Source organism: Amblyraja radiata, chromosome 11 (assembly GCF_010909765.2).
Source record: "Amblyraja radiata isolate CabotCenter1 chromosome 11, sAmbRad1.1.pri, whole genome shotgun sequence".
NCBI classification, from domain to species: Eukaryota; Metazoa; Chordata; class Chondrichthyes; order Rajiformes; family Rajidae; genus Amblyraja; species Amblyraja radiata.
In genome coordinates, this window is record NC_045966.1 from 6,639,628 (window position 1) to 6,662,048 (window position 22,421).

Below are 22,421 nucleotides of genomic sequence, written 5' to 3' on the forward strand. Positions count from 1 at the left end.
CGGCTATCCCCCGCACACTAACACTATCCCACACACACTAGTGACAATTTACACCAATTACACCTACAAACCCGAACGTCTTTGGATGGTGGGAGGAAACCCGCAGCACCCGGACAAAACCCACGCGGTCACGGGGGCAAACTCCGTGCAGACAACGCCCGTAGTCGGGAGCGAACCCGGGTCTCTGGCGCTGTGAGGCAGCGACTCTTTGCTAACTGGCCTACGTTGCAGAGAAAGCGCTATTGTCTTTTCAAGGTTATTTCAGGGTAATCACTGAATCCTCAAGCGACTCCTCGTTCAATAAAATACACAACCCGTCGATCATTTTGCGCTTAAGATCTGAAATGGATCTTAGCGGCGACGGCTTCTCACAACTGCTACTTGCACCCCGGCGATTTGGCAAAGAAGGTGTGCGTGGAATCGTTAAAGAAGTCGCAGTTAACGGAGCGCACTGGATGTACCGATGGGAGACACAAACATGCTGGCGTGTAACTCAACGGGTCGGGCAGCATCTCTGGAGAACATGGAAAGATGATGTTTCAGATTTGCACCCTTCTCCGGAAGAACCGACCCATGTTCTCCAGGGATGCTGCCCCTCCCGCGGAGTTACTCCAGCACTTTGTGTCTTTACCTGGTAAACCAGCATCTGCAGTTCCGTGTTTCTACGTTTTGGAGATTGAGAAGGTGTTCTGTTCTCTGGATAAGCTAAGGTCGTGGTGGGCTCATCACTTATAAGTAACTGCGGGCAAGATGTTGACTTAAAGAAAGGCCAAACGCAGGCAGGTGGGGCAATATTGGTCAGCATGGGCAAGTTGGGCCGAAGGGCCTGTTTCCACGCTGTATGACCCTGACTCTAAAATGCGGACACAACGTCAGCTCATTGTATATATAAGGATGGGCGGGGGGGGGGGGGGGGGGGGGGGTTAATGTATGGTTTGCGAGGGGAACCGCCAATCGCATGTACTAGCTGAGGTGATTCTCATTACTGCATTTAAAGGGGTCGGATAAGAACATCAAAGAGCTGCCCAGGTGTGCTAAAACAAACCCTCTTCATACAGGTAGACACATGAAACTGGAGTAACTCATAGAAACATAGAAACATAGAATATAGGTACAAGAGTAGGCCATTCGGCCCTTCGAGCCTGCACCGCCATTCAATATGATCATGGCTGATCATCCAACTCAGTATCCTGTACCTGCCTTCTCTCCATACCCCCTGATCCCTTTAGCCACAAGGGCCACATCTAACTCCCTCTTAAATATAGCCAATGAACTGGCCTCAACTACCTTCTGTGGCAGAGAATTCCAGAGATTCACCACTCTGTGTGTGAAAAATGTTTTTCTCATCTCGGTCCTAAAAGATTTCCCCCTTATCCTTAAACTGTGACCCCCTTGTTCAGGACTTGGATAGGTGACGTTTCACAGAGTGCTGGAGTAACTCAGCGGGTCAGGCAGCATCTCTGAAGAACATGGATAGGTGACGTTTCACAGAGTGCTGGAGTAACTCAGCGGGTCAGGCAGCATCTGTGGAGAACATGGATAGGTGACGTTTCACAGAGTGCTGGAGTAACTCAGTGGGTCAGGCAGCGGCTCTGGAGAACATGGATAGGTGACGTTTCGGATCGAGACCGTCTGAAGAAGTGTCTTGACCCGAAACGTCACCTATTCCTTTTCACCGGAGATGCTGCCTGTCCCGCTGAGTTACTCCAGCCTTTTGTGTCTGCTTTCGATTTTAAACCAGCATCTGCAGTTCCTTCCTGCACACAATCCCAAGGATCCCGCAATTACAGATGTCATGAGACTTGTTCAATAACCCAGCTACCTCTTGCATAACAAATCATTCTAGGACGCAGTTCTGGCGAGGTTGCTATTCGTAGAACATAGAACACAGAACAGCATAGCTAACTACAGGCCCTTCGGCCCACAATGTCTGTGCCGATCACGATGCCGTTAAACTGATCTCTGCCTCCACGTGATCCAAGTCCCTACATTCCCCGCATATCCACGTCCCCATTCTAAAGCCTCTTGAACGCCACTGTGGTTCCAGCCTCCACCCCCACCCCTGGCCACTGTGCGTTCCAGGCCCCCACCACCCTCTGTGGGCCGAATGGCCTCCTCCTGCACCTATTGTCTATGTTTCTATGTTTCTGTGTTAAAAAAAAACTTGACCCCAAATCTCCATTGAACGTTGCCCCTGAGTTAACGCTACGTCCTCTGGTCTCTGACATTTCCACCCCAGGGATAAACATTCTGATTGTCTACCCCATCTCTGCTCAAGTTCCTTTAACCAATAACCGGGACTTGTGGAATTAGGCTTGCTATCCATCCGCAGCGTCACCCATTCCTTCTCTCCAGAGATGCTGCCTGACCCGCTGAGTTACTCCAGTGTTTTAATGGCCACTTCTGCACTACACATAGGTTTGAGGAGAAAGGGGAAAGATTAAATTGGAACATGAGGAGCAACACTTTCCACACGGAGGGCGTTGGGTCTGCCGGAGAAGGTATTTCAGACAGAAACTATAATGACATTTAAAATACATTTAAACAGGTAAATGGATAGGAAAGGTTTAGAAGGATATGCACCTAACGCGGGCAGGTGGGACTGGCGTAGATAGACACAAAAGGCCGGAGTTACTCAGCGGGGCAGGCAGCATCTCGGATAGAAGGAATGGGTGACATTTCGGGTCGAGACCCTTCTTCAGCCTAGTGTAGATGCGGCACCTTGGTGGGCATGGGCAAGCTGGGCCGAAGGGCCTGTTTCCTTGCTCTATGACTCCATATAGTTGCCTAAAGGTCACCATGTTTCATTTACAGGCCGCCATACAGACCTCCCAGTCCTGGTCTCAAGCGGTTATCATATCCGTCTAGAAGACTGTCCAAGATCCTGGTGAAGATTGTTATGTTGTTCTTGGCTTCCTCCGACATCTGAAGGCTGTGGTGAGGGTGATTGAGAAGGGGAGAAGGGGAGAAGGGATAAAATACGAGACGTAAATTGTATAAAATGTTCGCTACCCCTGTCATGCCACATACCTTGAATCCACAACATGGAGATAAACAGTCTAACAAGACACCCGAGCAAACCATCACCTTACAGTCACAGTTACAGTGTAGGTTAGTTTATTGTCACCTGTATCGAGGTACAGTGAAAGCTTCTGCAAATTGCTCCACTGTCATCATGCATTGTCTTTCTGCTGACACGATAAGTTAACAGAAAGATTAATCGAGCCATTTACAGTGTATAGATACATGATAAGGGAATAACATTTAGTGCAAGGTAAAGCCAGCAACGTCCGATCAAGGATAGTCCGAGGGTCTCCAATGAGGTAGATAGTAGCTCAGCACTGCTCTCTGGTTGTGGTAGGATGATCCAGTTGCCTGATAACAGCTGGGAAGAAACTGTCCTCGAATCTGGAGGAGTGATTATTAGTTACCCTGCGAATACATTCTGGAGTTTACCTGGATGAGAGGGTATCTCATTGAAACATATAAGATTGTTAAGGACTTGGACACGCTAGAGGCAGGAAACATGTTCCCGGTGTTGGGGGAGTCCAGAACCAGGGGCCACAGTTTAAGAATAAGGAGTAAGCCATTTAGAACGGAGACGAGGAAACACTTTTTCTCACAGAGAGTGGTGAGTCTGTGGGGATGATCAGCCATGATCACATTGAATGGCGGTGCTGGCTCGAAGGGCCAAATGGCCTACTTCTGCACCTATTGTCTATTGTCTATTGTCTACATTTTGGTGAAAGATTTCGAGTGTGTTTTGGAGCACTGCTCGTGTACTCGTTAAGTTCCTTAAAAAGAGAATTGAAATAATAAAAACTAAAAAGATAAATGGCGTCTTTGCATTTCACAGGAGGGATGTTGTTCCGGTTACACAGAAATGAACGAGAATTTCTTTGGGATACGTTTGAGAAACAGGAATTGAAAATGTGTTCATTGCAATGCATCAAACTGCAAATGAAAATCTATATATAAATTCAGAATACCTGAAAGATGGCTTAAAAAAATGGGTTTTTTCAACGTTGAGGCGTAACTGGCTGTGAAACTATGTGGAACATTTACGGGGTCTTGCTTAACAAATATGAAATATATAAGTCGTTGTTCTTCCAGCAAATTAGAAGGACCAAATGCCTGTCCCACTGTACGAGGTAATTCAAGAGTTCTCCCTGGTTCTCCCCTGATTCGAGCTCGTGTAATGTACGTAGCGGGTCCGTAGGGGCTCGTACGAGTAAAAACTAACCATTTTTTTCATCACGAGTATTTTTTTACTCGTGGACATTTTTCACAGTGTTGAAAAAAAATCACGAGTTTACCGGATTTCCGGAGTAACTACCGTTATTCGTACGAGCCGCTACGAGACATCCACGAACTCCTATATACCCGCTACGTACATTAGACGAGCTCGAATCAGGGGAGAACTCGGGAGAACTCTTGAATTACCTCGTACAGTGGGACATGCCCTTGAGTCATTCAAGAAACAATGCTATATTTCCTTCCAATTCCTTCCCAGCAGCCCGTGAAGAATATTCAAAAAGGGACTAAATGCACATTATAACGATGAAGTCAGTCCAGTCAACTGGATTTTGAACCTATACCTTTCGACCCTTTATGTTCTTAAAAAGTGTACAATTTTTACTTGTACTTCCATATATTAATGGGGACGTCGGGGTTTAACGTGCATCTGTTATTCATTATCATCAGTGTTGCTACTTTGTGAGCGGCCGTTTAAATAGCCCATAACACACTCTGAGGGTACTAGACAACGAAATATCTACTGCTTAAACTCGGAGGGCGAAAGAAAAGGAAGCAGGGAACTAAACAAGGAACCCCCCCCCCCCCCCACACACACACACACACACACAATTTATAGCGTCACGAGTAGATTCCTAATGAAACGCACTTTCCTTTTAAGCCAATATTGGCTTCCTTTCCTTAATGCGGTTACAATCTTAACGTTTAAGAAACATTTAAGTCAAGTCAAGTTTATTCGTCACATACACATACGAGATGTGCAGTGAAATGAAAATTTAGGCTTCATGGATAAGGTAGGTTTGGAGGGATATGGGCCAAATGCAGGCAGGTGGGACTAGTGTAGATGGGGCATGCTGGGCGGGTGTGGGTAAGTTGAACCGAAGGGCCTGTTTCTACGCTGTTTCTACTCTACGACACTGATGCATTAGTAGGCTTTTTTCGTGTGATTTGGGCATCTCCCAACGTTTTAAGACAAGGAACTACTTTTGAAGTGTGGTGGGTTTGGGGAAAAGCCACGGAACTCATTCTTGGCTAGCACGACAGGAGCGGAAGGCGTAACACAGTGATCGCACGTTAGACACAAAATGCTGGAGTCACTCATCGGATCAGGCAGCATCTCCGGAGAGAAGGGATGGGTGGCGTTTCGGGTACAGACCCCTTTTCTGGATCCTTTCTCCCACAAGTGTCGGGTTAAGGGATAAATGTTGGCAAAGGGCATGAAAATAATTCCACTACTCTTCTGAATGTGGTGAGATCCTTTTGCCTACAACTCTCACGACGAGGTGGCGTCATTCCCCCGGGTGGACCTGGAAGAAGGGTCTCGACCCGTAACGTCACCCACCCATTCCTTCTCTCCAGAGATGCTGCCTGTCCCACTGAGTTACTCCAGCACTTTGTTTCTATCTTCTGCTTAAACCAGCATCTGCAGTTCCTACACAACTGGGTAAAGTGAAAAAGCATTGTTTTTCGTGCTATCCAAGTGGTTCAGATATACACAAAAAACTGGAGAGCATTATCTCCTGTTCCGATGCATTATACATAAAAACATAGATATAGAAACATAGAAAATAGGTGCAGGAGTAGGCCATTCGGCCCTTCGAGCCTGCACCGCCATTCAATATGATCATAGCTGATCATCCAACTCAGTATCCTGTACCTGCCTTCTCTCCATACCCCCGATCCCTTTAGCCACAAGGGCCACATCTAACTCCCTCTTAAATATAGCCAGTGAACTGGCCTCAACTACCTTCTGTGGCAGAGAATTCCACAGATTCACCACTCTCTGTGTAAAAAATGATTTTCTCATCTCGGTCCTAAAAAACTTCCCCCTTATCCTTAAACTGTGACCTCTTGTTCTGGACTTCCCCAACATCGGGAATAATCTTCCTGCATCTAGCCTGTCCAACCCCTTAAGAATTTTGTAAGTTTCTATAAGATCCCCCCTCAATCTTCTAAATTCTAGCGAGTACAAGCCAAGTCTATCCAGTCTTTCTTCATATGAAAGTCCTGCCAACCCAGGAATCAGTCTGGTGAACCTTCTCTGTACTCCCTCTATGGCAAGAATGTATACATAAATACAATCAAGTATAAGTATAATAGGTAGAGCAAAGGGGGAGAGTGCAGGATGCAGAATACACTCCTCAACATTGCAGCGCACAAGTTCCAATCTCACAATCCACCATTCTTACATTTAAGAAGCTATTTCGCTAGGTCGCTGATTGAAGAGCTACTCATTCTGTATGAAATGCCCGAAATTATAGATGGTAGCCACGGTATGTTACACCAGGAGATCAAATCTGTTTAGAAGTGGAATTGGAGAATTCAGGGAACTGCAAATGCTGGGATCCTGAGCAAAACACAAAAGTGCTGGAGGTACTCCGTGTGTCAGGCAGCATCTGTGGAAGGTAGACACAAAAAGCTGGAGTAACTTCACAAAACGTCACCTATTCCTGTTCTCCAGAGATGTCGTCTGACCCGCTGAGTTACTCCAGCTTTTTGTGTCTACCTTGGGTTTAAACCAACACCTGCAGTTCCTTCCTACACATATAGCATCTGTGGAGGAAATGGGTAGATGTTTTTTTACGTGCCGAAACCCTTCTTCTGACCACTTTAGACTTAGAATGTATCGGTATGGAACTGGGCGTAATGAAAATATGTTCTAACTAGAGAATATAAAAATGACAATTATTATATGGTCATGTCGATTGACATCAAGCCCAAAATGAAACAAGTTCTTCAAAAAGTACAGTATGCCTTTTTACATAGGTGCATGGTGATGTATTTAGTTGGTTATACACTTGCACAAATATTCAAGTCTGAACAAGTCATATCGAAAGTCGATCATCATTTAAAAGGTCCACGCCAGTTATGAATCTAATATTCAAAGTAAATGGGAAAATGATTTTTTTTTTTAAAGCCGGGAGAAGTGATGATCCACATTGAGATTGAACACAGAATCTGCTTCTTGTTCAGGAATGGCGGCGGGAGAGGAACTTGACAAATTGAATGACCTTACGCAAGGGGAACGGTTCGCGTGTTGTGTTTGCATATGCCATACTTTAAGGTACACGATTGTTTCAATGGTTACACGAGGAACAACCTCACACCAAAAAAAAAAAACAAGCTCACTAGTCCACTGAACACATTTTAACATCAGGTTATTAGAGGAAGAGGTTTGACTTTCGGCAGACTCAGTTCCAATGCCAGATATCCATCAATGGGATTATTTTTTTTGGTACTGCACATCTATTAAAGGGCCGAAATAGATCTAATCTGATCTGGATTATAAGGCTGTAATTTTTTTTTCTACCACGCCAGGAAGACTTTATTTTGTGGAAATACCGTACACCAACTCCATCTACAGGCCAGGGAAACAGCGACAACGGGAGAAGGTATCTGTGTTAATTAGTGTCCCCCAAAACGAATTGTGTGTATATGTACAGAAGATAGGCACTAAACGCAGGAGTAACTCCGCGGGTCGGGCAGCATCTTTGGAGAGAAGGAATGGGTAACGTTTCGGGTCGAGACCCTGCTTCAGCGAGATTCAGGTGAGAGGGAAACGAGAGATATAGACGGCGATGTAGGGAGATGTAGAACAAATGAATTATAGATATGCAAAAAAAAAAGTTACGATGATAAAGGAAACAGGCCACTGTTAGATGTGGGCTGGGTGAAAACGAGTTGCAGTCAATGAGACTCAACAAGGCGACTTTGAAGCTGGTGCGAATTTGGTGGGGGGGGGGGGAGAGGGGGTGTGGAGAGAGGGGGGGGGTGCAAGGGCTACTTGCATTTGTACAGATTATACTGGAGTTTAGTCCACCAGCATCAAACCTCATTTCTGTACGTGGGTACCTGTATGTGTGTGTGTGAGGAAGACAGGCATATTAATACTCATAAAACAAAACTGGCATCCAACATGACAAGCCTGACACAAGACACTACATATCTATGCTTGAAGAAATGCTATACTTATTCCTGGCACTGAAATGCCCTCTCGTCTACATTGTCAGTAAATTACCCGGCGAGAGGTTATACTTCAGCAACCGTTCATTCTTATTGAAGGCTTCTGGATATCATGCTCTGGTGCTGGGGTGGTGGGTTTAAGTGAAGGAAATACTAGCAAATGGTAATTCACAGTTCTTACGTTCTATGCAGATGCATAAATGTTACATATTGCTTTGATTAAATATAACATGTGTGGTAATCAATTCTTAATACACCTGGACAAAAAAAATCATATGATATCGTTCTCTTAGGTGATATTTGCTCAAATAGTTTATAAAAATAATTGCATATCTTTCTCTCTCTCTCTCTCTCTCTCTCTCTCTCTTTATATATATATATATATATATATATATATATATATATATATATATATATATATATATATATATATACACACATATACACACACGCACACACACACATACACACACACACACACACACACACACATATATATATATATACATATATATATATACACACATACAAACACACATATATATATATATATATATATAATATATAATATATATCTGGGTCTGTCTTCTCATTTGGCTCAAATCTCGAGAACTAAGATGTACCACCAAAGATCTAACATAGCCCCACAGCTACGAATCGACAAATCTAAACGGTGATCATAAAAAGCTAATAATAGAAAGAGATGCGGTGACTGGAGCTGGTTTACAATGGGCAAGTTGGCCTGGCATATATCAGCAATAATATGATCCACTCACCTTGGGCGAATCGCGGCGTTGAGAAGGAGGAGAAGGCATAAGGTTGGTGAAATGCAACGAGCGAGAGCAGCGCCTCTCTCCATAGCAAGTCCACAGAGCCGCCAACCCTGGTAAACACAAACAAATAACAGCAGCTTAAATACGTACACTCGGCCACAGCAAGCACGGGCAGAAAAGTTGTCATTCCGAGTCCACAGGTAACCAGAACTGAACATAAACCGTACTTATATTCGGTTGGAAATGAAAGATTCAGAGGCCACACTTTAAAAACATGTCTCGCCACAAGATTGCTGTGTGTGTTCAGGAAGGCGACAATGGCGCGACCCGCTGCTGCTTTCCCAAAATGAAACAGTGGCAAATCTGCATGTATACACATTGGCATTACTTTGAGGACAAGGACAGTGCATGTAAGACTGAAGGGAGAACCGGGTTAACCCTTCATGTGGCGTTCGCGGCCGCCTGACTTTCCACAGCCGACTGAAGCAGCCACAATAACGCTGCTGACCGAGGCATGAGTGTGGTTAGCAAACCCCAACACCTGTCAGCCGCTCAGCAGTTTTCTGGTGCCGGCGATATCATTGAAATCAACAATGCCACGGCAAACGATGGTTGTTTTTGTTTTTTTGTTTGTTTTTGTTAACCTCGCCAGAATCAATCATTAATTCACATCAGAGATTAATCCCCACAAACATTGTCTGATCCGGAGTCCACAAATATCACTTTGGGAAACGACGCATACATAATGATGTGAAACCATGGCCGTGGACTCTAAACCCATTGCCCAGCTGAATGGACGAGTTTTTAAACGTTTGGAGCAGATGCGGCATCGGGATTAAAATCTATTCCCAAGCACCTTGTGTTTGGCGGAGGGAGGGAGGGGAGAGGAGGGGAGGGGAGGGGAGGGGGGGAGATGCAAGAAATTACAGTGTAAATGCAACACAAATGTCTTAGATGACAAACCACAGAGAGACGGCTCGGACGACATGCCCGGCTAACGTGTGCAATTAAGCCAGGCGGCCTCGGACGGGTGAAACCACCAGCTACAGACGGAGATTTGGAACCGACGCCTTCTCCCACCGACCATCGGTTTTCACCAGCTCGGAAAGTTGTAAGCTGCAAATGACTCATTTGCTTGTAAATCGAGAAAATAGATTCGTCGAATACAGACAGCGACGCCAAGCACTGATCCTAGCATCAGTTGAAAAGACAGATTAATAATATGTGGATTTGGACCTCCCCCCCCCCCTCCCCTCCCTCCCTCTCCCCGTAATCTCTAGAAGCGAACACTCTCACCTTTGGAGACCGGCGTCGCGAATAAACTTCTCCGCCGAGTTGCTACTGCGCCGAGTTGGGATGAGAACGCCCCGGTCTTTGCTGCCTGATGTCTCTTGGTTGTCTGACCCCCTCCTCCTTCCCCCCCCTCCGGCGTGATGAGAGAGAGAGGGAGAGAGAGAGAGAGAGAGAGAGAGAGAGAGAGAGAGAGAGAGAGAGGGGGGGGGGGGGGTAAACCGGCAGCTGTATCGGCGGCAGCGAGCGGACACAAGGTGCGATGGATGTAACCTCCTTGTGTGCTTTGCATGCCCCTTTCGCGGGAGCCCTGGCGCTCTGCCTGGCAGAGTAGAGGCGGCGGGTTAGATCATCCAACACTGGGGAGGGATGGGGATGGGGAGGGGAGAGGAGGGTGGTAGGGGTGGGGGTGAGGAATTGCGGGTTCCAGGAAGTGATACTCTACCAAACCAATACTAATATGCCCGACTGTAAACCGGATGTGAAATAAGCCGTGATTTCAAATCAGGCTGATTTTTTCCCCCTCTGATTTTTCGACCGAGGGCGGGGGGAGGAGGGGGGGGGGGGGGGACTGGTCCTGATGCTGAGCGTAAATACTCTGCGAGCCAATCCGATAGCGAACGTGCACGTTCTGTCCCAGCCCAGGCGTTCAACTCGAAGCCTTTCACCTTCCCATATCTCTGGCTGTGTGTGTGTGTGTGTGTGTGTGTGTGTGTGTGTGTGTGTGTGTGTGTGTGTGTGTGTGTGTGTGTGTGTGGTGTGTGAGAGAGAGGAGAGAGGGGGAGAGGGAGAGAGAGGGGGAGAGGGAGAGAGATGGAGAGAGAGAGAGAGAGAGAGTGAGAGAGAGAGAGAGAGCGAGAGAGAGAGTAAGAGAGAGAGAGAGAGAGAGAGAGAGAGACAGAGAGAGAGACAGAGAGAGAGACAGACAGACAGACAGACCTTAACTTACAACAACCCTGGATTGATCCCGCTTGTTGGACAAGGCAGACTGTAATGAGATATTTCTTGCTCCCGAAATCCGTTGGGTTTGGATGTAAATGATATCAGTGGGAGGGGGGGGGGGGGGGGGGGGGGGGGTGGTGGTTAAGTGTGTGTGTGTGTGTGTGTGTGGGGGGGGGGGGGTAGGTGTAAAGGAATCACGAGAAAAAAAAGATTCATTTCATTTAAACATTTCATTAAAAAAAAAAATGTAACCACTGGGAATATAAAAATTCCATTGGACTTGATCTGCCATTTCGGATAAATGCAACTGCTTATCACAAGGGTGAATCGATGGCTTGTTGCTTTAATGCATTGTTGGATTTTATTTGTGGGGCTCCTCATTCTGCCCTGTCCGGGGGTTAATGAATGGGCCGCCGGGGGTTGGTGATGAGGAATTGTGATCTGACACACGGAGCGCAGGCAGACCGGCGAAGTCAGATTCACTGCTGTTGAACACGCACACGCGTTGCCTGCCTCAATCGCCGGGTCCTAGCGCTCGACAGCGCACAAAGACCAATTTAAACACTGACAGGGAGGGAAAGATTGCGAGCCCGACATGCGACCAACACGCGAGATACATCCACATTCTCATCTCCCTCTCCCCTGACTCTCAGTCTGAACAAGACGTCTCGACCCGAAACGCCACCAATCCCTTCTCTCCAGAGATGCTGCCTGTCCCGCGGAGTTACTCCATCACTTTGTTTAAGAAGGAACTGCAGATGCTGGAAAATCGAAGGTAGACAAAAATGCTGGAGAAACTCAGCGGGTGAGGCAGCATCTATGGAGCGATGGAAATAGGCGACTTCGGTTCAGAAGAAGGGTCCCGTAGATGCTGCCTCACCCGCTGAGTTTCTCCAGCATTTTGTGTCTGAGTTCGGTGTAAACCAGCATCTGCAGTTTTGTCCAACACATCGGATTTCTGACGTTGAGTTGATGTTTTAGACTCTAGGATTATTAGATTGACACAGTCCCTTCTCATCTAGGCTAATTAAAAAACAGGGCGACGATAAAGTGACTGCAGATGCTGGAATCTTACATAGAAACATAGAAAATAGGTGCAGGAGGAGGCCATTCGGCCCTTTGAGCCAGCACCGCCATTCATTGTGATCATGGCTGATCGTCCCCTATCAATAACCCGTGCCTGCCTTCTCCCCATATCCCTTGACTGCACTAGTCCCTAGTATTCTATCTAATTCTCTCTTAAATCCATCCAGTGACTTGACCTCCACTGCCCTCTGTGGCAGGGAATTCCACAAATTCACAACTCTCTGGGTGAAAACGTTTTTTCTCACCTCAGTCTTAACTGGGGGGGGGGGGGGGGGGGGCAGTCGGGTTCTTAAACGCTTTCCACACAACAGGAGTCCAGGGCTTGAGCTACAGGGAGAGGTTGGGGCAGGCTAGGATCTTATACCTTGGAGCGCAGGAGGATGAGGGTGATCTTAAAGAGGCGCACAAAATCTTGGGAGGAATAGATCGGATAGACAAACAGTCTCTTGCCAGAGTAGAGGAATCGAGAACCAGAGGACATAGGTTTAATGTGAGGGAGGGGGGATTAAATAGGAACTTGAGGGGTAACGTTTTCACACAAAGGGTGGTGGGTGTATGGAACGAGCTGCCGTAGGAGGTAGTTGAGGCTGGGACTATCGCAACGTTTAAGAAACATTTAGACAGGTACATGGATACGACAGGTTGAGAGGGGTATGGACCAAACGCGGGCAGGTGGGAGTAGTGTAGATGGGACATGTAGGTCTGTGTGGGCAAGTTGGGCCGAAGGGCCTGTTTCCACACTGTATGACTCCATGACAACACCTGTACTCATTACTCTGGTGTTTTCTCTCTTTGCGCTACCTGTTGCAAGATAAGATTATTAAGGGTTTGGACACGCTAGAGGCAGGAAACATGTTCCCGATGTTGGGGGAGTCCAGAACCAGGGGCCACAGTTTAAGAATAAGGAGTAAGCCATTTAGAACGGAGACGAGGAAACACTTTTTCTCACAGAGAGTCTGTGGAATTCTCTGCCTCAGAGGGCGGTGGAGGCCGGTTCTCTGGATACTTTCAAGAGAGAGCTAGATAGGGCTCTTAAAAATAGCGGAGTCAGGGGATATGGGGAGAATGCAGGAACGGGGTACTGATTGGGGATGATCAGCCATGATCGCATTGTGGCGCATTGAATGGCGGTGCTGGCTCGAAGGGCCGAATGGCCTACTCCTGCACCCATTGTCTAGTGTCACTTCCATAGAGTTCATGTATGACAAATTCGATGTAATTGTCCCGATACAACACTTGTTCAGGTAATGTCCTCACGGTGAGGATTGTGGCGGCGAATTATCGCTTCATTCACATCACTATTCCCCAATTGTACCAGTGTTACATTTGGCACGTTTATGTGCTAGCCTCGCGGTTTTAGTCTAATTTAATAAAGGCAAGGCATTCTCTCATAGTAGGCTGGAAATGATTTGACTCAATCATTAGCTTAAACGTTTGAAAACAAAATCAGGTTTTGGCGAGAATGGTATTTCCTAATCAAAATCTGAAGACAAGGCTGCAGATGCCGGAAACCTGAAATAAAAACACAGAAACTGTTGCCACCTCCAATGGCAATGTTCAGCAGGTCAGGCTGCAGCCGTGGAAAGAGCAGTGCAAAATCGCTCTAAATAGTACCATTAAAAAAAATAGGAACATTTTTTAAAAATGAGTCGAAGAAGGGTCTCAACCCGAAACGTCGCCTACTCCTTTTCTCCACAGATGCTGCCTCACCCAGTTATGAGTGTGTGGAATTCTCTGCCTCAGGTGGAGGCAGGTTCTCTGGATGCTTTCAAGAGAGAGCTAGATAGGGCTCTTAAAGATAGCGGAGTCAGGGGATATGGGGAGAAGGCAGGAGATATGGGGATATGGGGAGAAGGCAAGAACGGGGTACTGATTGGGGATGATCAGCCATGATCACATTGAATGGCGGTGCTGGCTCGAAGGGCCAAATGGCCTACTCCTGCCCCTATTGTCTATTGTCTATTGTCATCCGCTGAGTTCCTCCTGCATTTTTTGTCTACTTTCATTGATTAGTTTGATCAGCTTGATTGGATCGGACTGCCTTAATGGAGAATTACCGTCAAGGGATGTACACATCTGCCCCAGGTTCATGAACAACAATCTATACGTATGGCTTTAGATAGACAATGGGCTAAGATTGGGTAGAACTAATGTTGTAATATATACTCTGGAATGTTTGGCTTTGATGTACCTCGATGTACCTGTGTACGTGATGTACCTGCGTAAGGCTATGAAAGCTTAGTTTAGTTTAGTTTAGGGCTACAGCGCGGAAACAGGCCCTTCGGCCCACCGGATACGTGCCGACCAGCGACCCCTGCACACTAACGCTATCCCACACACACTCGGGACATTTTTTACATTTACCAAACCAATTAACCTACAAACCCGTAGGTCTTTGAAGTGGGGGGGGGAGAAAACCGAAGATCTCGGAGTAAACAAAATGTTGAAGAAGGAACAGCAGATGCTGTAAAATCGAAGGTAGACAAAAATGCCGGAGAAACTCAGCGGGTGAGGCAGCATCTATGGAGCGAAGGAAATCCGAAACGTTGCCTATTTCAGACAGCATCTCTGGAGAAAAGGAATGCTGACGTTTCGGGTCGAGACATTGAGCTCTCCAATGTCAAATATGCTGCCTGTCCCGCTGGGTCACCCCAGCATTTACAGTATGACTCTATCTGCAGTTTCTTCCGACACACAGACTTGTTTCAAAATCAAATGTGTGCAGAAAAGAACTACAGACACTGGTATATGCTGAAGATAGTGTGAAGAATGGTCCTGACCCGAAACGTCACCCATGACTTCTCTCCAGAGATGCTACCTGTCCCGGTGAGCCACTACACCATGTTGCGTCTATCTAAGGTGTAAACCCCGCATCTGCAGTTCCTTCCTACACTTCTAGGGCTGTGATATGGAGGCGGGTGCAGAAACAGCCTCCCTTAGCGAGAAGAACGTTCACTTGTTTCAAGGTCGTTTGACGAGGGGCTCAAATTGGCCGTCTGATTCTGCTAGAAACCCAACTGGGGTTGTGTAAAATGTCCCAAATTATTGTTTGAAATATCCGGTTGTTTTTGCAAAATGAAACTCTGTTAGTCTACGTGGCCTCTAAAAGATTTTAAAGCTGATGAGCGTAAATATACACAGAGGTCCACGCCCACAAGGTCTAGCAGCAGAACTGGGCCATTCGGCCCATCAAGTCTACGCCGCCATTCAGTCACGGCTGATCTAATCTTTCCCTCCCAACCCCTTTCTCCTGCCTTCTCCTCATCCACCCTGACACCCGTATTAATCAACCAAGCAATCTCCACCAGAAAAAAAAAATGTGTAAGAAGGAACTGCAGACGCTGGTTTAAACCGAAGATAGACACAAAAAGCTGGAGTAACTCGGCGGGACAGGCAGCCTCTCCGGAGAGAAGGAATGGGTGACGTTTCGGGTCGAGACCCTTCTTCAGACCATTTTCTCCAGAGATACTGGCTGTCCCGCTGAGTTACTAATCCAGCTTTTTGTGTCTATCCACCAGGAAAATATCAATTGACTTGGCCTCCACGGCCTTCTCATTTTATACTGTACCATGTTATTCCGATAGGCATCATGAGTGACTTTGGAACACGAATCACAGCGTCTGCCTTGCAACAAATTGATATTAGACATCTTAGACATGTTGGTCGATGCAGGCTCGGCTTTGATCCGTATCTTCTCAATCTTCTAGTTTCCCCCTGCCTGGCCCTCAGTCTGATAAAGGCTCACCCATCCATGTTCTCCACAGATGCTGCCTGACCCGCTGAGTTACTCCAAGATTGTGTGTCTATCTTCGGAGTAAACCAGCACCGGCAGCTCCTTCTTTAACATGTTGTTCCGTGTCCATTCTAGATAGCAACATATATATATATATAATATATATATATACCAGGATGGACGTCCACAGAACTCAAATGTTATCTTGTGTAGGAAGGAACTGCAGATGCTGGTTTAAACCGAAGATAGACACAAAAAGCTGGAGTAACTCAGCGGGTCAGACAGCATCTCTGGAGCAAAGGAATAAGTAAGTAAGTAAGTTTATTGGCCAAGTATTCACATACAAGGAATTTGCCTTGGTGCTCCGCCCACAAGTAACAACATGACATACAGTGACAGTTACGAATGACTCAGAAAACACTAAACATAAATAATAATGAAACATTCATGATAAAACACCATTGATCAAGCATGTGAACCAGCAAAATACCAGATCAGAGGGAGGCTACAGATTTTTGGCTGTTGAGTGGATAAAAACTGTTTTTATATCTGGCATAGGAGACGTTTCGATCGGAACCCTTGTTCAGATCATTATTCGACTTTAATAACGGGTGTCAAGGGTTATGGGGAGAAGGCAGGAGAATGGGGTTGAGAGGGAAAGATAGATCAGCCATGATTGAATGGCGGGGTAGACTTGATGAGCCGAATGGCTTAATTCTCCTCCTATCGCTTATGACCTTATGACCTTTAAGTATCCGGTGCTGGCTCGAAGGGCCGCATGGCCTCCTCCTGCACGTATTTTCTATTAGAATCAAATGATATTTTAAAATGCTGCCACGTTTCTATGAGATGCTGAGACGAGTGTTAGGTCTAAAGGGTGGTCATTATTAGCGTTGCATGATTGAAACGACCGATCCCCAAGATTGTTCCTCCTGCACCTAAACCTATCCACATGACCCTCCTCTATGGTGTGAAGACTGAGTCCATGTACAATTACCTCACGTCTCAGCCTCACACGAGCCAAAATACCGGCCACACGAGTCAAACCCATCTTTAACTCCACGGATTCCACACGCACTGCCAATCTATTTCGCTTTAACCGGTCTTAGTTAGTCCAAGGATATCTTTTTTTTTTTTAGTCTTTTCACATCTGCGTTCGTGCGATTTTAAGTTGAAGCCGACACAACGCTGGCAGGTTTGAACGGTTACATCGAACGTTTTCATTTAAATGGAGTAAAATCTCCCAGAATCGCAGTTGTGCAGGCGCAGGTCGAAGCGATGTGACCGAGTACAGAGGCACCACAATCCCATCATGCATTCAATTTATTAAAACGCAGCAGAAACCAGAACCTCGCATCCATCTGTTCCTGTTTCACAAATCTGTCTGAATATGGAACCGGGAGTTTGTATTTATATCGGTGTGGATATAACTAATCATTTGGAAACAGCTCTGGGTGGCTTGATGCTTGTAACTTGATGGTACACGTGTAGCATTAGATACTGTATGAGGGCAGCATTCACACAACGCGTTGTTCCTGGTGAAACATATAAGGTTATTCAGGGATTGGACACAGCTAGAGGCAGGAAACATGTTCCCGATGTTGGGGGTAAGTCCAGAACCAGGGGCCAAAGTTTAAGAATAAGGGGTAAGCCATTTAGAACGGAGATGAGGGAAAAACGTTTTCACCCAGAGAGTTGTGAACCTGTGGAATTCTCTGCCTCAGAGGACGATGGAGGTCAATTCTCTGGAGGCTTTCGAGAGAGAGTTAAGACAGGGCTCGTAAAGATAGCGGAATCAAGGGATATGGGGTGAAGGCAGGAACTGGGTGCTGAATGTGGATGATCAGCCATGATCACAGTGAATGGCGGTGCTGGCTCGATGGGCTGAATGGCCTACTCCTGCACCTATTGTCTATTGTCTAATCATCTAAAAGTAGGACAATGTTCTTGTTGTTTTAATTTATTAAAAACATCGGATAGAGTAACTCTATGTATTTGCCAATTCAGGATTTGGGATTTTGACACAGTGAGATAATATTTTCATCAGGAAGACCCTTTACCCAGCCCACAGCTAACAGTGGCCTGTTTCCTTTATCATCATTACTTTTTTGCATATCTTTCATTCGTTTGTTCTGTATCTCTCCACATCACTGTCTATACATCTCGTTTCCCTTTCCCCTGACACTCAGTGTGAAGAAGGGTCTCAAGCTGAAACGTCACCTATTCCTTTTCTCCAGAGATGCTGCCTGACCCGCTGAGTTACTCCAGCTTTTTGTGTCTATCTTCACATTGTATCATTGGCCATAGAGTGGTACAGTATGGAAACAGGCCCTTCGGTCTAAACTTGTCCACACTGGCCAACATGTCCCAGCTACACTAGTCCCACCTGCCCGAGTTTGGTCCTCATCTCTCCAAACCTGTCCTATCCATGTACCTGTCTAACTGTTTGTTAAATGATGGGATAGTCCCAGCCTCAACTACCTCCTCTGGCAGCTCGTTCCATGCATTCACCAGCCCTCCGGTCCTCCAGAATTATTTATACGTTACTCAGCATTAGAGCATTTAAAACAAGTATTCTCAAATAATGCTCCATCAATCGAAACAGTTTTAAGCTGTTTGCTCTTGATTGTGGGGTCCATTGAAGCTTTCAAAAAGAGGGAGTTTAGCTGGAAACAAGGCAGGAGTGAGCAAGTTCACAAATAGATACTGGGGGGGGGTGGATAATGTGGTGGGGGGGTGGTGTTTCGGCTTGGAAACCTTCTTCAGACTCATTGTGCGGGGGGGGGGGGGGGGGGGAATGAAAGCTGGAAAATAATTGAATTGAATTGAATGGAATTCAATGTGGCAAGTCACAGTAAATATCTTTGTTAGTAAACCCAAGGTATGCAAATAGTGGCCACGTAAAGGGCACTAACACTGTTACAAAGTAACAAAGTTACAAAGTAAGGAGGAACAGGACACAGTATAGGTAATAGGTGAACACAGGTGAGGGAGTTATTTCAGAGCCAGATTGTTGGACAATGTCCATGGAGGATTAAAGAGGCGCGAATTGTGAACCTCGAGGGTAGAAACATTGTGAATTGTGTGGCCAATGGGAGGGGGACGGGAGAAACTGGTGCAAGGTCTGCAAGGGTTCAGAGGATGGGAGGAGGCTGTCTACAGTTACCTAAAATTGGAGAACTCAGTGTTCATACGGTTGGGTTGCAAACTACCCACGTGCTGTATGAGGTGCTGGTCCTCAAGGTTAGCTCAAGTTATTCTGGGTCGTTTACAGACTGAAGCAGATGAAATTGCATCGGGGAATAAGAAAATAGCAGGAAAATTCAGAAAATATTCTTTGTCTGTTCTCCTGGGTGAAGAGAGAAAACTGCCTGAACATGTTAGTGTAGAGTGAATAAAAGGAGGACCCAGCGTGGAAGAATCGCCGTGAGGGGTGGGGGGAGAACAAAACAGGACCTACTTGGCCCACTTTGTAATTTTGTCTGTGCTCTTTATTTGGTGACTCTTTGCATACCTTGGGACTCGCCACATGTAACACTAAAGGATTAATTGAATCAATGAATGAATAAGTTGATCTGCTAAGTATTCACATACAAGGAATTTGCCTTGGTGCTCCGCCCGCAAGTGACAACATGACATACAGTGATAGTTAGGAATGACACATAAAACATTAAACATTAATGATTAAACATGTGAATTAAATTAAATATCAGAGCAAAAGGAGGCTACAGATTTTTGGTTGTTGAGTAGAGGTACTACTCGTGGAATGAAAGCTGTTTTTATGTCTGGCTGTGGCAGCTTTGACTATTTTCATTCCTTGATTTCATTCATTCTGTCATTCATACAGGTCCAGAGTAAATGAGAAGCTGAAGGAAATTAGCATTGATTACACAGAAGGTTGGTGGGGGGCCTGGAATGCACTGCTAGGGGTGGTGGTGGTGGATGCAGATACGATCGTGGTGTTTAAGAGTTCAGTTTGTATTTGTCACGTGTACCGAGGTACAGCGGAAAGCTTTATGGTGCATGCCATCCAGTCAGCGATTAGACTAGACCACAGTGTACAGATACAGGATAAAGGAAAAAAACATTTAGTGCAAGACGAAGTCTAAAAAGGTCCGATAAATATTTTGATTTTCAGGTTTTTAGCTAGACACATGTATACGCAGAACATTTCCAGCAGGGAAGATAGGTCATCTTGGCATCATGTTCGGCACGGACATTGCTGGCCGAATGGCCTGTCCCTGTTCTACCAAAGATAGACGCAAAATGCTGGAGTAACTCGGCAGGATAGGCAGCCTGACCCGCTGAGTTACTCCAGTATTTTGTGTCTAATTTCGGTGTAAACCAGCATCTGCAGTTCCTTCCTACACTGCACTGTTCTATGTTCTCTGAATGCATCGGTACCCAATGAAGCTTTGTGGGAAGGTTTGGTTTTGGTCTCCTAATCTGAGGAAGGACATTCTTGCCATAGAGGGAGTACAGAGAAGGTTCACCAGACTGATTCCTGGGATGGCAGGACTATCATATGAAGAAAGACTGGATAGACTCGGCTTGTACTCGCTAGAATTTAGAAGATTGAGGGGGGATCTTATAGAAACTTACAAAATTCTTAAGGGATTGGACAGGCTAGATGCAGGAAGATTGTTCCCAATGTTGGGGAAGTCCAGAACAAGGGGTCACAGTTTAAGGATAAAGGGGAGATCTTTTAGGACTGAGATGAAAAAAACATTTTTTACACAGAGAGTGGTGAATCTCTGGAATTCTCGGCCAGAGAATGTAGTTGAAGCCAGTTCATTGGCTATATTTAAGAGGGAGTTAGATGTGGCCCTTGTGGCTAAAGGGATCAGGGGGTATGGAGAGAAGGCAGGTACAGGATACTGAGTTGGATGATCAGCCATGATCATATTGAATGGCAGTGCAGGCTCGAAGGGCCGAATGGCCTACTCCTGCACCTATATTCTATGTTTCTATGTTTCTATGCTTCAGTAAACGTCGGCACTGACTGCTGAGCTTTTACCACTGATTGAAAAATGTTGGCAATTTTGTTGAATGGATGAAGGTTAGAACTCTCCCTCTTAATTAATTGGGTCATGTTTATCTCTCTCCAGTTCTTGGAACCCAGTGCAGATATAACCCACTTCCTCGTCCTTCTCATTCCGAAATAGTTATGCGTGATTGAGGTGATTAATCTTACCTTTGGCCAAAGCCGCAGTTTCTAATTTTAGCTTAGCTTAATTTTGTGATGCAGCGTGGAAACAGGCCCTTCGGCCCACTGAGTCCACGCCGACCAACGTTACAGTAGTTTGATGTCATCCCTGGTTCACATTCTACAAACTAGGGGCAATTTACAGAGAGGGTCATTAACCTAAAAAACCCGCACGTGTTTGGAATGCTGGAGGCAACCGGAGCACCCGGAGAAAACCCACAAGGTCATAGGGAGAACCTACGTACAGCACCCCCTTAGTCAGGATCGAACCCAGGTCTCTGGCGCTGTGAGGCAGCAACTCTGCCATTGCACCACTGTGCCATCCCCTAATATATTCCTAATATAATTAAAATTAATGTTGCCATCACACAAACATGTTCAGTTTGCTTTATTCCATTTCCTTTTTCTCCTTCATAGAATTAATGAAAGTGACCTCAGGCGTCACAATTCGCACCTCTTCTTTCCTTATTGGGCCTGTCCCACTTACGCGACTTTTTCGGCGACTGCCGGCACCCGTCATAGGTCGGCGAAAATTTTCAACGTGTTGAAAATTCAGCGGCGACCAGAAAGACGTTACGACTCTTTGTTCGACTGAGGAGACGACTCACGACCGTACAGGCTACATGTCGCGGGGGTGAAGCCTGTATGGTCGTGAGTAGCCGCCCAAAGAATTGTACCTTGTTCTGGTCGCCGCTGGATTTTCAACATGTTGAAAATGTTCGGAGACCTGCTGCGACTATGACGGGTGCCAGCAAGTCGCCGGAAAAAATCGCGTAATTGGGACAGTCCCTTACCTCTCACCTTTCTGTCTGTAAGATTGTTAAGGGCTTGGACACACTAGAGGCTGGAAACATGTTCCCGATGTTGGGAGAGTCCAGAACCAGGGTCCAGAATCTAAGGTTTAATAGGAACCTGAGGGGCAACCTTTTTACACAAAGGGTGGCGGGTATATGGAATGGGCAGCCAGAGGAGGTAGTTGAGGCAGATACTAAAAACATCTATATTACTAAAAGTCTGATCTTGACCGCTTTTGGCTCACTGTGCTGCGATTTCCGAGAGAACGGCGCCACCTACGGCCCTCATTTTTGGCTACCTCGCTCAGAGCCCCCCTCTGCCTTCCGGGACCGGAGGATTTTTCCCATCGATGAAAAATCAGAGAGATATTAATGTTTTT

General features: G+C 46.1%; 1 protein-coding gene across 1 annotated transcript in view; it reads right to left on the reverse strand.

The window, feature by feature from the left end:
* LOC116978239 (gamma-aminobutyric acid receptor subunit alpha-1-like) overlaps window positions 1-10,381 on the reverse strand; it is a 30,681-nt gene extending 20,300 nt beyond the window's left edge. The window contains exons 1-3 of the mRNA XM_033029237.1: window positions 10,287-10,381; window positions 8,994-9,100; window positions 2,829-2,932 (exon numbers count right to left, since the gene is read on the reverse strand). Of these exons, the coding sequence (XP_032885128.1) occupies window positions 2,829-2,932; window positions 8,994-9,076 (187 nt within the window). The 5' untranslated portion in view covers window positions 9,077-9,100; window positions 10,287-10,381. The remainder of the gene's footprint in view (window positions 1-2,828; window positions 2,933-8,993; window positions 9,101-10,286) is intronic.
* Window positions 10,382-22,421: the final 12,040 nt, after the last annotated feature.